This window comes from Puma concolor, chromosome E1 (assembly GCF_028749965.1).
Source record: "Puma concolor isolate L17-30 chromosome E1, mPumCon1.1.hap2, whole genome shotgun sequence".
In the NCBI taxonomy this organism is placed as follows: Eukaryota; Metazoa; Chordata; class Mammalia; order Carnivora; family Felidae; genus Puma; species Puma concolor.
Genome location: NC_141680.1, coordinates 44528214 through 44542357, shown reverse-complemented (window position 1 = coordinate 44542357; position 14144 = coordinate 44528214). Strand labels below are relative to the sequence as shown.

Here is a 14144-nt window from a genome sequence, read left to right as displayed (position 1 = left end):
TTTCTCCACATCCTCACCAACACCTGTTATTATCTGTCAGAAAGGTATTTTTCAAGAACAGCTCTGAATCTAAGTAAAAAATTTAAAGGTATGAACTTGTTCCCAGCTTCTACCTCTTATTTCTGACTTCTGCCCTTGAAGGAAGTGATTTTTCCCCTTAAAAGGATGTGTTATGATAAGCGATTTCTTTTCTCCAGTCTCCGTTTTCCCCTTAAAAGGATGTGTTATGATAAGCGATTTCTTTTCTCCAGTCTCCGTCCACTTGTGATCCACATGTAGGAAGGGGCTAGCTTGAAGCAGGAGAGCCATCTGTACAGACTTGTCTTTGTAAAGGATCACGCAAGAGTAGAGCCTGCCCCACTGACTCCCTGGCGCTGAACTCAAAATAAGAAGCTGTCAAGCCTGTGAAGTCATTGGTCTTGAGTCACATAATGTAGGCGGTCACTGAGAAGGGAAGGTGTGTGCCTCTCAGGACCTCCTCCCCTCTCTTGCTCTTAGATGGATGATGACGATGATGACGATGATGTAGGAGATCACGATGAGGACCACCCTGGAATGGAGGTGGTGCTGCACGAGGACAAGAAGTACTACCCCACAGCTGAGGAGGTGTATGGTCCTGAGGTGGAGACCATCGTGCAAGAGGAAGACACCCAGCCTCTCACCGGTAAGTCAGCAGGCACCGGGTCGTGAGAGGTGAGATCAAGAAAGCTTCAGTTTGTAGCCGTGGTCTGTGTGGAAAGTTCAGGGAATGAACTCATTCGTTTTTCTTCACTATGCTCAGTATTGCTTCCGAATTGAGATTTGTCTAACCCTGTTTTAATATGTAGTACAACTTGTAGCTTGTTACTAAGCAAATAGGAATCGCTTCTTTATTTATTGAATTTTGGTTTCGGTGCTTATGACTGTATTTTAAGTTCTTCGTCTGGCGTGAGCTGTTTTTCCATCCAAAGAATCCCAACTCCTTTACCCAGTCCACACAGTGCTGATCTTCCACTTCTTTAATCATTTTCATTCATCTTCTGGGAAGTGGTTGGATTTCATAAACGCAAGGATAGATTTTGAACTGACACTGATCTCAGTCTATATCCAGTCCCTTTCCCTTCCTCCCACAAAATGAAGTCCAAACCCCTCAGTCCATAGTTTGAGAGCCTTCTCTGTCTTGTGCCAAACTGCATTCCCAAACGTGTCTGAACGTATGAGTGATCCTTGAGAATAACATAAATTGATGTCACATATCATACATTCTGAAAGCTCAGTCTACTGAAATGGGGCTCTGTATTTTTATGTTTTATGCCAACCTGCACATCACAACTTTTGTTTTCCTGCCTAGAACCTATAATTAAGCCGGTGAAAACCAAGAAGTTCACTCTGATGGAGCAGACTTTACCTGTCACGGTGTATGAAATGGAGTAAGTTACAAGGTTTCTCAGCCTCTCTGCACAAATAGTGTGGGTTCATTTTTCTGTGGAGGTAGAAGGTGGTTTGTGGTTGAAGTAACCAATGAATTATAAAAGCAAAAATCCTCCCCTACAATTTGCCAGAATTTTCCTTGAGCGTACATGGTTGCTGGACTATGTAGAGTCCATCTTAACTTTTCTCCTGGCTCTCATTCAGACTTCAGCCTTTTCTCTTCCAACCCCTTAGTTTGGTATTAGGAGCCACCTTTGGAGACAGAACTGGGTATTGTAATGGTCAGTGTTGAGACCACCAGAGCGCATTTTGACTTGATAAGATTGCTAAGTGTTTGGGGAATATAACAATTCTATATTTTGGAAAGGAGGGCACAAGTAGGTGGATACATGTGTAGAGTACTTAGACTCTTCATACAGCAGACTTTTGAAAATATTTTCATTGATGAATTGCATTTTTAAGGTCCCCATTATGTTGAAGTGCTTGTGACTCATTATTAGATAATGAAACTTAAAAAAAAAATGTTGACATCTAGTACATCTGAAAGAGTAGGGTCCCTTCTGGAATGGTCAGCTCACCTGCCCTCATTCAGCCATTTTGGAAACAACTTTTCAATTATCTTCCAAACTTCCTTCATGTTTTCTTGTGTTCTCACTGGTGATTTTTAAAATTTTCCAATCTTTGTTTCTTAAACTTTTATTTTGTTTTATTTTGTTTTATTTTATTTTATTTTATTTTATTTTATTTTATTTTATTTTATTTTATTTTATTTTATTTTTTTAGAGAGTGTGAGCTAGGGAGGGGGCAGAGAGGGAAAGAGAGAGAAAGAGAGAGAGTGAATCTTAAGCAGGTTCCACGCTCAATGTGGAGCCCAACACAGGGCTTGATTTCATGACTCTGGGCTCATAACCTGAACCAAAACCAAGAGTCAGACACTGAACCGACTGAGCCACCTAGGTTCCCCCAAATTTCCAGTCTTTGAAAGCGGGCTAGAGATTTCAAAGAGCCAAAGTCCTCTGAAGGCTACCTGCCATGAGTAATGTGGGTGATAAACAAGACAGACAGTGCTGGTTTTGATCAAGATGGAACTCATTAACGAGATGGGGGTTTCTCAAAAGTTTTGTTAACTAGCTCTGAGGACAATTTCGAAAGAGAAGCTCTCTCAGTGATTTTAAGTCCCCTTAGCATTAATGGAATAAATCTATAGTGTCTAACCTGGAGATTTTGAATGGGGCAGTCCTTGTGTGCGTGCCCGTGTGTATTCGTACTGGTATTTGGGTTTGCTTTTCTTGCTTGCTTTTGAAATCTCATGAGTTTACTGGTGAAATCCCCATTTCATAGGTTGGTTCACCTCGCGGGTAAGTCTCTTCCGTTCCCAGAGCCAGAACCAGAACCACGTAGATGTAGAAATTCACATGTGCCTCTGAGTGCTCTCCAGTTGGTCTGAGAGTTGTTCCTGACAAAATACCTGAAACAGCTCTGTGCCACTCCCCACTTGGAAGCTTTTGCCAAAGTCCCTTTTCTCTTTCCCTTTCTCCTTTCAGCTTCTTGGCAGATTTGATGGATAACTCAGAGCTCATCAGAAATGTGACCCTGTGTGGCCATCTCCACCATGGCAAGGTGAGAGAACTTTCAGCTACTTGGAACAGGATTTCTCTTAGTTCCTGCTCTTTTTTTCAGCCCTCAGAGTCACAGGTTGGGGTTTGAAGCCATAACATTGGACCTCCTGATTCTGGGGGGCCTCCATGCCTAGTGTGAATCCAATTTTGTGAAATTCTAGCTTTTCCTGAGCAGCAGGTGGAGCCTGTTTCTAAGCCACTTACAGCCTTGTGTCTACATCTGGACAGAAGAGGGGAAATTGAGCCTTACTCTGATTTTATAAGTTTTCATTTCCCGGGGGAATGCTTTGTCCAAGAAAGATTTCATCTTTCATTTGAAAATAATCCTGTGGCTTCAGTGTTAATCCCTTGCTGTCCCATAATCCTCCTTGCTCTCCTCTTCCTCTCCTTATCCCTAAGTTGTGTGGTGTATTGGGCACTGGGGGAGGGGTAGAGTAGATTTTCCTTTGTGCTTGACAGATCTTAACCTTCTCTTCCCTTTCAGACATGTTTTGTAGATTGTTTAATAGAGCAGACTCACCCGGAAATCAGGAAGCGCTATGACCAAGATGTGAGTAGAAATTCTGTGGAGGGTTTAGGATGAACCATTCAGAATATGGTGTCTCTCTCTTTCCCTTTCCTTCCACTTTCCCACTCTTGTTATAAATAATGACACCTACAAAGTGCTGCTTTATAATTGTAATCTCTATTCATAGCCTTTAAGAAAGTAATTTTAACTTTCTCAAGAGCATAGAGAATATTAACCTGCAGTATTTTTGGATGATCTGTTCTGCACTTGGGATCTTTCCTCTGTTCTGATATATCCTGACTTTTATAGCCTGTTCTTTCCTGTCATAGTATTAATAGTCTACTCTATAAATATAATACAATTGGACCTTGTTGTTTTCATGATAAATTTAAATGCCTGTGAATGAGGCCAAGTGTGGCTGCAAGTCTCAGAGCAATAAATGTTCTGTGTCTGCTAGATTGAGTGTTTTGACGTGCGGGGCGTTCCATAAAGGCTGGATATGTCTCCCTTCACCACTTTAGAATTCAGTGTATTTGATCAAATTGAGCTCTCCAGCCATACCTGGTCCTCGGTGACCACCCTAACCCCCCAGAAAAATCCATTCAGGAGCATTTTCCATCTGAGAGGGCACTGGTCTCATTGTTTGGAATTTCTGTAGAATACCCTTCTGTCTTCCATCTATCCTTCTGAGGCAGAAACCCTTGAGTTGGGAGCTGGTGGAGGAAAGTGATTGATGGTTTGTGTGGGAGAGGAGTCTGAAGTCAGTTGGTAACAGCGCTTCATTTTTTTTTCAGCTGTGCTACACTGACATCCTCTTCACAGAGCAGGAGGTAGGTGTTCCTGGGGAAATCCAATTGTTGCCCACACCAGACCCATCAGGAGTTCTATAGGGAATGTGGGGGAGCCTTTATGCTAACACTTTGCTCTATACTGTACTCCCTCTCTCACTCCCACCTCACATCTCTTTATCTTGCTGCTTCTCCCAGTCGTCCCCTGATCTGTATATATTACTTGAAAGAGAGCTGGGCAGGCAAGCTTTAGGGTAGGTGGGGGGACCTTCCTACCCTTACTTTTAATTTGGCCTAGTAGGGCAAAGCCCAAGAGGTGATATCTACATTTCTGCAAGAAGTTATATAGAAACCCAACAGGATTTTTTAAATGACATCATCCTCAAAACCCATGAGATGATTCCATCTATATGATGATCTCTTTCTAGGAATAGCTTCTCTTTGAGAGTGGGTACCTCTGTCGTTGTGCTTCTATTCTGTGTAAAGCAGTGAGCGTACCTCACTGTCTTTCCCATTCCAGCTGGTGGCTCTTTCTTCCATCTGGATCTTTCCCCTGCTCTCTGACCCCTCTCTTTCCTCTCTCCTTTATTTCTGTCTCTGTTTCTTAAATGACCACATGGAAAGCTCAAGTTCGTAAGTGCGGTTTATTTACTGAAGGAACTTTGAACAGTGCAAGCTTATGATAAGTAATTAACAGATGTTAGCTTTTGTTTTTTAACATGTATGACTAGAGTGTTTTTAATACTTACTTCTTTTTATACTTTTGGTTCCCAAGTTTTATTCAAGAACTCATACGAAATATTCCAGATAGGGGTGCCTGGGTGGCTCAGTCGGTTGAGCGTCCAACTTTGGCTCATGTCATGGTCTCACAGTTTGCAAGTTTGAGCCCCACGTCAGGCTCTGTGCTGACAGCTCGGAGCCTGGAGCCTGCTTCAGATTCTGTGTCTCCCTCCCTGTCTGCCCCTCGCCAGCTCACACAGTCTCTCTCAAAAATAAATATTAGGGGCGCCTGGGTGGCTCAGTTGGTTGAGCGTCCGACTTCGGCTCAGGTCATGATCTCGTGGTGTGTGAATTCGAGCCCCGCGTCGGGCTCTGTGCTGGCAGCTCAGAGCCTGGAGCCTGCTTCCGATTCTATGTCTCCCTCTCTCTCTGCCCCTCCCCTGCTCATGCTCTGTCTCTCTCCGTCTCAAAAATAAATAAAAACATTTAAATAAATAAATATTTTAAAAAATTTAAAAAAATATTCCAGATAAATGCATTTTAATCTTTCTCTTCTTCATTGTGGTTAATCCAGAAGTAACACAATTCATAACTCTCTTTGTTGCGAGTAACTACATATAATCACACAGATTATTCTTCTTCAAATTAAAAAAAAAATTTTTTTAATATTTACTTTTGAGAGAGAGCGAGAGCGCAAGCTGGGGAGGGGCAGAGAGAGGAAGACAGAGGATCCGAAGCAGGCTCTGTGCCGACAGCAACTAGCCTGACGTGGGGCTCCAGCTCACAAACTGTGAGACCATGACCTGAGCTGAAGTCCGACACTCAGCCGACTGAGCCACCCTGGTGCCCCTCTTCAGATATTTTTTGCTGAGATATTTCAAACACCTTTTGGAAAAAAGTCACCTCAGAAATGACAGTAATCTTGCTCTTGCTCCTTTGAATGGTTACAGCCCCTCCACTAACATTCCCGGCTTTGCCATTCTCTTTGATTCTCTTGAGGAAACTGCTCCAAATTGGCAGCATCCATGATTCCATCTCCTACAAAGTGGGTGCAGTCAAGGGTAGACTTCAGAACTTTTTTTTTTGTGCCCCTTTCACAAGCTTTTTCATGGGTGCCATGGTGGCAGCGGGGGCCAAAAGGGTCTGATTTTTTTTGAAACCCTAAAATGCAGCAGGATGTTTCGTTTCACTTATATAATGCTTTAGTTATTTTTTGTTAACCGTGTATTAAGATCGTAGGATCCTGGATTCTCTGTTAAGATTTAATCCCGCTTTACTTGTTCTTTTGGTTTTTTGTGTTTTTTTTTTTTTTTTTAAGTTTATTTTGAGAGAGAGAGAGAAACAGAAAACAGAGCGGGGAGAGGGGCAGAGAGAGGGAGAGACAGAATCCCAAGTGGGCCCCACACCATCAGCGCAGAGCCTCACATGGGGCTCGAACACACAAACCGTGATGTCGTGACCTGAGTTGAGGTCAAGACTTGGGTGCTTAGCCGACTGAGCCACCCAGGCACCCCTATTTTTACTTTTGTTGTATTTGAACGAGACCTCTGCAAAAATGATGTTTAACACCAAGATAGCTCATCTTCAGGGTCATTCTGATTAGAGGCCTAGATAAAAATAACACTCAAGAAGAGACGTCAGCGTAACTACTAGCAACTGGCAAGCCCCTGGAGCAGAAGGAACTCCTCTTGCATAGGAAGAAATCCCAATGACCACTCTTTCTTCGTGATTTCAGAGAGGTGTTGGCATCAAAAGCACTCCAGTGACAGTGGTCTTGCCAGATACCAAAGGAAAGTCTTACCTCTTCAATATCATGGACACTCCAGGTGGGACATTCCTTTTACTATGAGAACCTTGCCCTCCTTGTTTTTTGTGCTTTCTTTCCAGAATAGAACAGAGCATTTCATCTTTGTGTTTACATTCCTTCACTTCTCCTTTCGTTGAGATAATTTCCTTTTTCACTGTCTCCTTTGCTTCTGACTAGTTAATTAGCAGGCACTGTGCAGCAGGCCTTCTATTTCGCTCCTCTCTTTGCTCTGCTCTAAAATATTCAAATATTAGGGAGTCTCATTCATTGACTCATTCCAGCCTGTGTCAGGCCCCATGCTAGACACTTGATAATGAAGGTGAGTCAGACATGGCCCTGGCTTCAGGCACACTAAGTCTTTTGAAGGAAACCATGGGGTCAGTGCACCAAGTGGCGGTGGACATACAGGTCACAGGAGCAGCATACCTTGCCTGTGACAGACTGTGTCTTTATCTAATGGAAAGGACCAACTCAGGGCAGAGTTTTAAGTAGAAAAACTGGAGCTTTGACAGGTTGACCTTCTTCTCATCCTCGGATGCCCGGTGCCCTGATACCTCTCAGCCCCTCTCCCTGTCCCCACCAGTAGCACCTTGGCTTATCTCTCATGCACCAGGCCCTCTTGCCCTTTCTCCAGCCTCTGAATCGTCTTGTGCCTCCCAGAACTCTGCTGACTGCTGATGAGACCTAGCTGGTGTGTGAATGTCGATGTTATTGCCCTCCTAGGCAAACACTTCCTTCTTTTTGTGTTTGGGGACCCCCTGTATAAAAGTTTAATCCAAGCACATGACTCTACCTGGTAGAATTTTATACGATGTAGGGAGTTGTGGAGAGAAGGGAAAGGGCATGTTTGGGGGCTCACATGCTTTGCAGTGTTCCCTTAGGCTACCTACAAGTTAATTTGCGTCATCCTGCCACCACGCAGGTGACTTACTGGGTATTTGCCTTTCAGGACATGTGAATTTTTCTGATGAGGTCACAGCTGGCTTGCGCATCTCAGATGGAGTTGTCCTTTTCATCGATGCGGCTGAAGGGGTGAGTCTGCCGCTACCCTCTTATGATCCCTCCTCCATGTTAGGTTTGCCCCACATAATGCCTAGTGCATTGAGTGAGCTGGGAACCAGAGATGATGAAAGTCTGTGGGATTAAGGCTCACGTTTGCTCTGAAATTAAGGCAGCCTATGAAGGTCACAATTACTTCTCAGTATGAGTTCTTCACTCCTTGTCCAGTGAAGGTCAAAATGATAGGACCCAAAATAAAATGACAAATGTAATTAAAAGAGGGACGAGAGTATATTCGTGTAAATGGATTTTAAATATTAATGAGTTTTTCTTTTTTTTAATTTTTTTATGTTTATTTTATTTTTGAGAGAGAGCGAGCGAGCTCGAGCATGAGCTGGGGAAGGGCAGAGAGAGATGGAGACGCAGGATCTGAAACAGGCTCCAGGCTCTAAGCTGTCAGCACAGAACCCAGTGCGGTGCTTGAGCCCACAAACTGTGAGATCATGACCTGCGCCGAAGTCAGATGCTTAACCAACTGAGTCACCCAGGCGCCCCAATGAGTTTTTCTAAAATAGAGTTTGGAATTAAAAGACTCAAGGCATCTTGTATATTTCTAAATTGAGAGATTAGGTAATTTGGCTAACCTTATTCATGTTGTCATTGGTGATTTTGCCAGCAGAGGGAGCCAGAGTTGCTTTTTTTTTTTTTTTTTTTTTTTTTTCTTCCCCCTCTTTCTATTTGATTTCATTTTGGAATACACATACTTTCAAATTTATTGAAAAGTTGGAAGAACAGTACAAGGAGTGCACCCTCATTTGCTTTGTAATTCTTTCTCTGTAGATGTATATACACACATATGAGTGTGTATTTTCCCCGTGAATTATTTCAAAATACAATATTTCAGCATGTTACCTAAGAACAAGGACATTCACTTACATGACCAAAATACAGTTCCCAAAATCAGGGAATTTAACATTGATACAATATTGTTGTACAGATCTTTTTCTCCACACCTTACAGAATTTCACTAACTGTCCCAGTAGTGTCCTTTATAGAATTTTCTTTTCTGATCAAGGATGCTGCCTAGCATTCAGTCCTCATGTCTCTTCAGTCTCTTAATTGGAATCATTTGATTGGAACTATTCAATAGCCTTTCTTGGTTTTTTTTATAACGGCATTTTTGAAGGGTATAAATTATACTTGTTTGGTAGTATGTCTCTCTATTTGGCCTCGTTGAATGTTTGCTCCTGATCGCATTCAGGTTATTTTTGACCCAAGTGCAAATGTAGCTGTATTGTTCTTAGTCCATCACATTAGGAGGCCCATGGTGTTACCTTATCCCATTATTGGTGATGCTAACTTTGATTGCTTGGTTAAGGTGGGTTTACCAGTTTTCTCCTGTGTAAAGTTACTATTTTCCCCCTTGGTAATAAATAATTTGTGGAGAGATACCTTGAGGCTCTGTACACATTCTACTCCTTTTCAAACTTTGCCTATTAGTTTTATCATCTGTTAATTTTTTTTTTTTTTTAATGTAAGCTCTATGCCCAGTGTGGGGCTCAAAGTCATGATCCCAAGATCAAGAGTCGCATGCTCTACTGACTGAGCCAGCCAGGCACCCCAAGTTTTATCCTCCATTAATCATTCCTACTTTATTTCCATAGTAGTTGCAAATGATGATTTTCTAACTCTTATTATTCCTTTTTTTTAATGTATATTTATTTTTGAAAGAGAGAGAGAGAGAGAGAGAGTAAGAGGAAGAGGGGCAGAGAGAGAGGGAGACACAGAATCTGAAGCAGGCTCCAGGCTCTGAGCTGTCAGCATAGAGCCCGACGCCGGGCTCGAACTTGTGAACCATGAGATCACCTGAGCCAAAGTCAGACACTCAACTGTCTGAGCCACCCAGGCATCCCCTCCTATTATATTTTTTGGTTGGAATTCTATTTTGAGGAAGGGCTTTCCTTTCTCCCTCATTTGCTTATTTATTGTCAGCATGGATACGTGGATTTTTATTTCATTCAGTGGGTTATAATCCATTACTTTCCTTACATATTTAGATGCGCTATCCCAGATTTGGTTAGGTAGAGCTCCTTTGTTCTTTTGACATGCCCCATCTTTTTTGGAGTACTTCCTTACTTTCAGGCACAAAAAGATGTTCTGGATTCATTTTGTGCCTTCCCTGCCCCAGTCCTGGAATCAGCTATTTCTTCAAGGAGCTCTGGCTCCTTGTAGTGGGGACTGGGATAGAAAGAAACACAATGGTGTGTTCACTGCTCCTGGGGTCCATTACTTCTAGATCTTTTCACTGAACACAGATAATACATACACACACATATCTATAACTATTTTTTTGTTTACGTTTTTATTTATTTATTTTGAGAGAAAGAGAATGTGTGTGAGTAGGAAAGGGGCAGAGAGAGGGGGGAGAGTGAGAATCCCAGGCAAGCTCTGCTCTGTGAGCACAGAGCTTAATGTGGGTCTCCATCTCACAAACTGAGATCATGACCTGAGCCGAAATCAAGTCAGACGCTCAACTGACTGAGCTACCAAGGTGCCCCAACTATTTCTACACATATATATTAAATGGGATAAATAATAAAAAAAGAAGAAATCGTATTTTCATCCTAATACCCACAGTTCCATTCAGTACCATAGCTGCTTCCTAAGTCTGCTTCTGTCCCTTCTCCAGCACTGAGAAACCTGGCTCCCAGCATCATCAGGCTGTTTAGTCGTATCTCAGTCCTGCCAGGTGCCCTCTTTACCCTTTGCTTACACCCAGTAATCAGTTTCCCGAGGTTCTCTTTTCCTCATAGTTTGTATTTTCAGATAGTACCTTCTTTGACTTTGCTCTGGACTTTTCTGCCCTTTTTGCTCTTACCACCACTTTCTGGGTCTTGTGTCTCTCAGGTGATGCTAAACACAGAGCGGCTGATCAAGCACGCAGTACAGGAGAGGCTGGCGGTCACCGTGTGCATCAACAAGATTGACCGGCTGATCCTGGAGCTAAAGCTGCCTCCAACTGATGCTTATTATAAGCTGCGCCACATCGTAGATGAGGTCAACGGATTAATAAGGTATAGGACCCGGGGCTCCTGGATGGCTCAGTCTGTTAAGCGTCTGACTCTTGGTTTCAGCTCAGGTAATGATCTCACAGTATTGTGAGTTCGAGCCCCATGTCGGGCTCTGCACTGACAGCACAGAGCCTTCTTGGGATTCTGTTTCCCCCTCTCTCTGCACCTCCCCCACTTGCACTGTCTCTTTTTCAAAAGAAATAAACTTAAATAGATAGATAAATAAATAAATAAATAAATAAATAAATAAATAAGGTATAGGACCCCAGGTGTGGATTTCCTGTCCTCAGGAACTCTGTTTTTTACAAATCTTAACCTTGAACACCTCTGGGGGGGCAACCCTGATTTCTTGGGAGTACATAACGAGCTTTTTGGACAAGGCTAGGGGCACATTCCAGGGCTCTATAGGGTTTGACTCCACAACCTCGGCCTCATTGACCCTGTGCCTTCACCGGCTGTATAGCCTAAGACCCACCTTCACTTCTGGGTTGTGTTCAATACCTGGGACTCTCAACTTGGTCTCGCCTTCACCCCGTACCAAGTGTGTGAACCTGGGCAAGTGATGCTTGTAGAGCCTCAGGTTCTGCCTCTGTAAAAAGGGAATGAATGATAATAACGCTTACCTAATGGGATGTGATAAGAAATCAGATATTTGGAGCACCTGGTGGCTCAGTCGGTTGAGCATCCAACTTCGGCTCAGGTCATGGTCTCACAGTTTGTGGGTTTGAGCCCCACATCGGGCTCTGTGCTGACAGCTCAGCATGAGCGTGCGTGCTCTTGCGCCCTTCTCTCTTTCTCTCTTTCTGCCCCGCCCTCACTCGTGCTCTGTCTCTCAAAAATAAATAAACGTTAAAAAAAAAAAAATTTTTTTTTTTTTTTTTTAAGAAATCAGGTAGATATTTGATGTAACCCACTTAGCATAGTGCTTAGCATGCAGTACCTGCCCCATGAATGATGTTAGTTGCTGTTATTAACACAGATTCGGTAAGTGCAGGAACTATTGGCTGTTGTTTTTGTGGACATAGTTGCTTTTCAGCAAGATGGATTTCAGGCTTATATTAATAAGTATGAGCGATGGCTGGGAGACCTCACAATACAGTTTCAAGGTGACTTTGAAGAATAGGTTAAATATATCATAAAGACAGTCTTATCTGCGGGCTGACAGAAGGACTGGATGACTTATTGTGGCCCCTCAAAGGGCCCAGGATGAAGCTGTCCTATTGAGAGAACACCTCTCCAGTTAAGGACTGGGGATGGTACCTCCGTGGCCAGAGACAGATTTACCTTCAGGAGCCTCCCCCGTATGTAGTACTAATTCTCAACAGTGATCTCTTCTCCCTGGCTCCAGAACGGCCGAGAATGACTGGAGACCAACATAATATCAGGAACCCCAAAGATGAAGTGATAAACTTTTTTATTACCTTAAAATAGAGGATGGGGCTAAATCCTGATCACCAAAATAAGAAGTCTGATCTCAGCCTCTAAACAAGAAACAGCAACGTGAGCATATTATTTAGAAATATGAGGACCATTGCTCTGAAAGCAGCTTTAAGAAAGTTGAAAGCAGTTGCCTCTGGGGAACATAACTTGGGATATGGTGGAATAAGGTAGGAAACTGCTCTTTAGAAGCCAATACTTTCACTTCTAAATTAAGAAATTACATAAAACAATCTGTCAGTGAGGCTAGGGTTGTGGATTGAATTCCTGTATACAGCTGGTTTTCTTTGAAACTTTAGTGAACTTGGGATGCTGTGGCTTCTGCGTGGCCTTTAAGATAAAGTTTTCATGTGAATTTGTATAACAACGCCTAATAAAATAAAGAGGAACTGGGCAGTGAGAGTGGGGAGCAAAGTTGCCCTTATTTTTTCTTTTGTTTTTTATTCACTTCTGATATTTATGTCTGTTTGTGTTTGTGAAATTGCGATTTCTCAAAAAGGTACTCCACTTTCACATCAGATTCCTTTCCTGTGTTTCAAGAGCTTTGTCTCTGACCTCCAAGTTTCCCCTTGTCTGTCTGGTGCAGTTAACTTCTCCAGGATCATGCATGAAGTTCCCAGCACTGGGAAGTCAGCTTGTTACTGGGAGTTAGGGGACAACTCCATCATGTCACTTTCTTGGGCCAGGCCGCTGGCAGCGCTTAAGTGTGTTATGCAAGCCCCTTCTGAGAACAAGGGCTGGAGAGGGGTGATGACACAGAGTCCCCGCCCTTCACCCTTGGCATTATGTTGATGTTGCTGCACAGCCCGACTCTGCACTCATGACTGTCTCTGTTTCAGCATGTACTCCACCGATGAGAACCTGATCCTTTCCCCACTCCTGGGCAACGTCTGCTTCTCCAGCTCCCAGTACAGCATCTGCTTCACACTCGGCTCCTTTGCCAAGATCTATGCTGACACCTTCGGTAAGCTCTGGCTGGCGGGCTGTCTCCCAGCTTCCCCAGAGTCACGGGTGCCTTTCCTGCTGAAGAGTTTAGAATTGGCTTCATGCCAGGGTCCCCTGTTTGGGGGAGCATTTTATCAACTATTATTGTCACGTTTCGGTCTCTTTTTGGCCCCTAGACCCTTTCTTTGGGCCAAGTGGCTTCTAAAGAATAGAAGAATAAAGGTGACTGTGGAAGAAATGGGTGAAAAGGGAGCTCATTTTAGGAATAAGAATCTTTGTTAGCGTGAGACAGATATTTTCCGAGAGTAATTCTCCATGGCCACAAAGCCCTTTCAGACCTCTTCCTCAGGGATGGAATGTCTGTCACTAGTGGTGCTTCTTCTAGCTGTCTCTCCAGCCATCTGTAAGCACATGGACACTTTGTAGGCCTACTCGAGAGCTCGAGTTGGATTTGCAGTCCGCCGGGATACCCAGCTGAATGATTTTACAGGTCCCGGACCTTGGCACAGAGCTCTGGGGCCGGCTTCCCAACTCCAGGAGACTCCTGTGCTCTTTACCTCTGTGCCTCCCAATTCCCTCAGATTCCGGTAACAACCATGTCCTGAGTGTCCAACACTGTCCTTTCGAGGAGGTCATAATTCACCCCGTTTTGAGGACTGTGGAGAGGCCCGGTGAGAGGTCTCACAGCTGACAGGCACTGGAGCTCCAGTGTTTCTGTTCTCACCACTCAGTGGTCCTTCAACCTCGTCTTTGCTCTTGTGAAAGAAATGGGCAAATGCAACTTGTTTGTTTGTTTTTTTTAATATGTACTTATCCACTGCATCCTCATTGTAGAAACGT

The 14144-nt window shown here is 43.4% G+C and overlaps 1 protein-coding gene across 1 annotated transcript in view; it reads left to right on the top strand.

Moving 5' to 3' along the window:
• EFTUD2 (elongation factor Tu GTP binding domain containing 2) overlaps positions 1–14144 on the top strand; it is a 40473-nt gene that overhangs the window by 9329 nt on the left and 17000 nt on the right. Inside the window, exons 3-11 of the mRNA XM_086687534.1 lie at positions 499–664; positions 1331–1409; positions 2955–3030; positions 3514–3579; positions 4332–4367; positions 6781–6871; positions 7802–7884; positions 10759–10925; positions 13199–13323. Coding sequence (XP_086543660.1) covers positions 499–664; positions 1331–1409; positions 2955–3030; positions 3514–3579; positions 4332–4367; positions 6781–6871; positions 7802–7884; positions 10759–10925; positions 13199–13323 — 889 coding nt within the window. The remainder of the gene's footprint in view (positions 1–498; positions 665–1330; positions 1410–2954; positions 3031–3513; positions 3580–4331; positions 4368–6780; positions 6872–7801; positions 7885–10758; positions 10926–13198; positions 13324–14144) is intronic.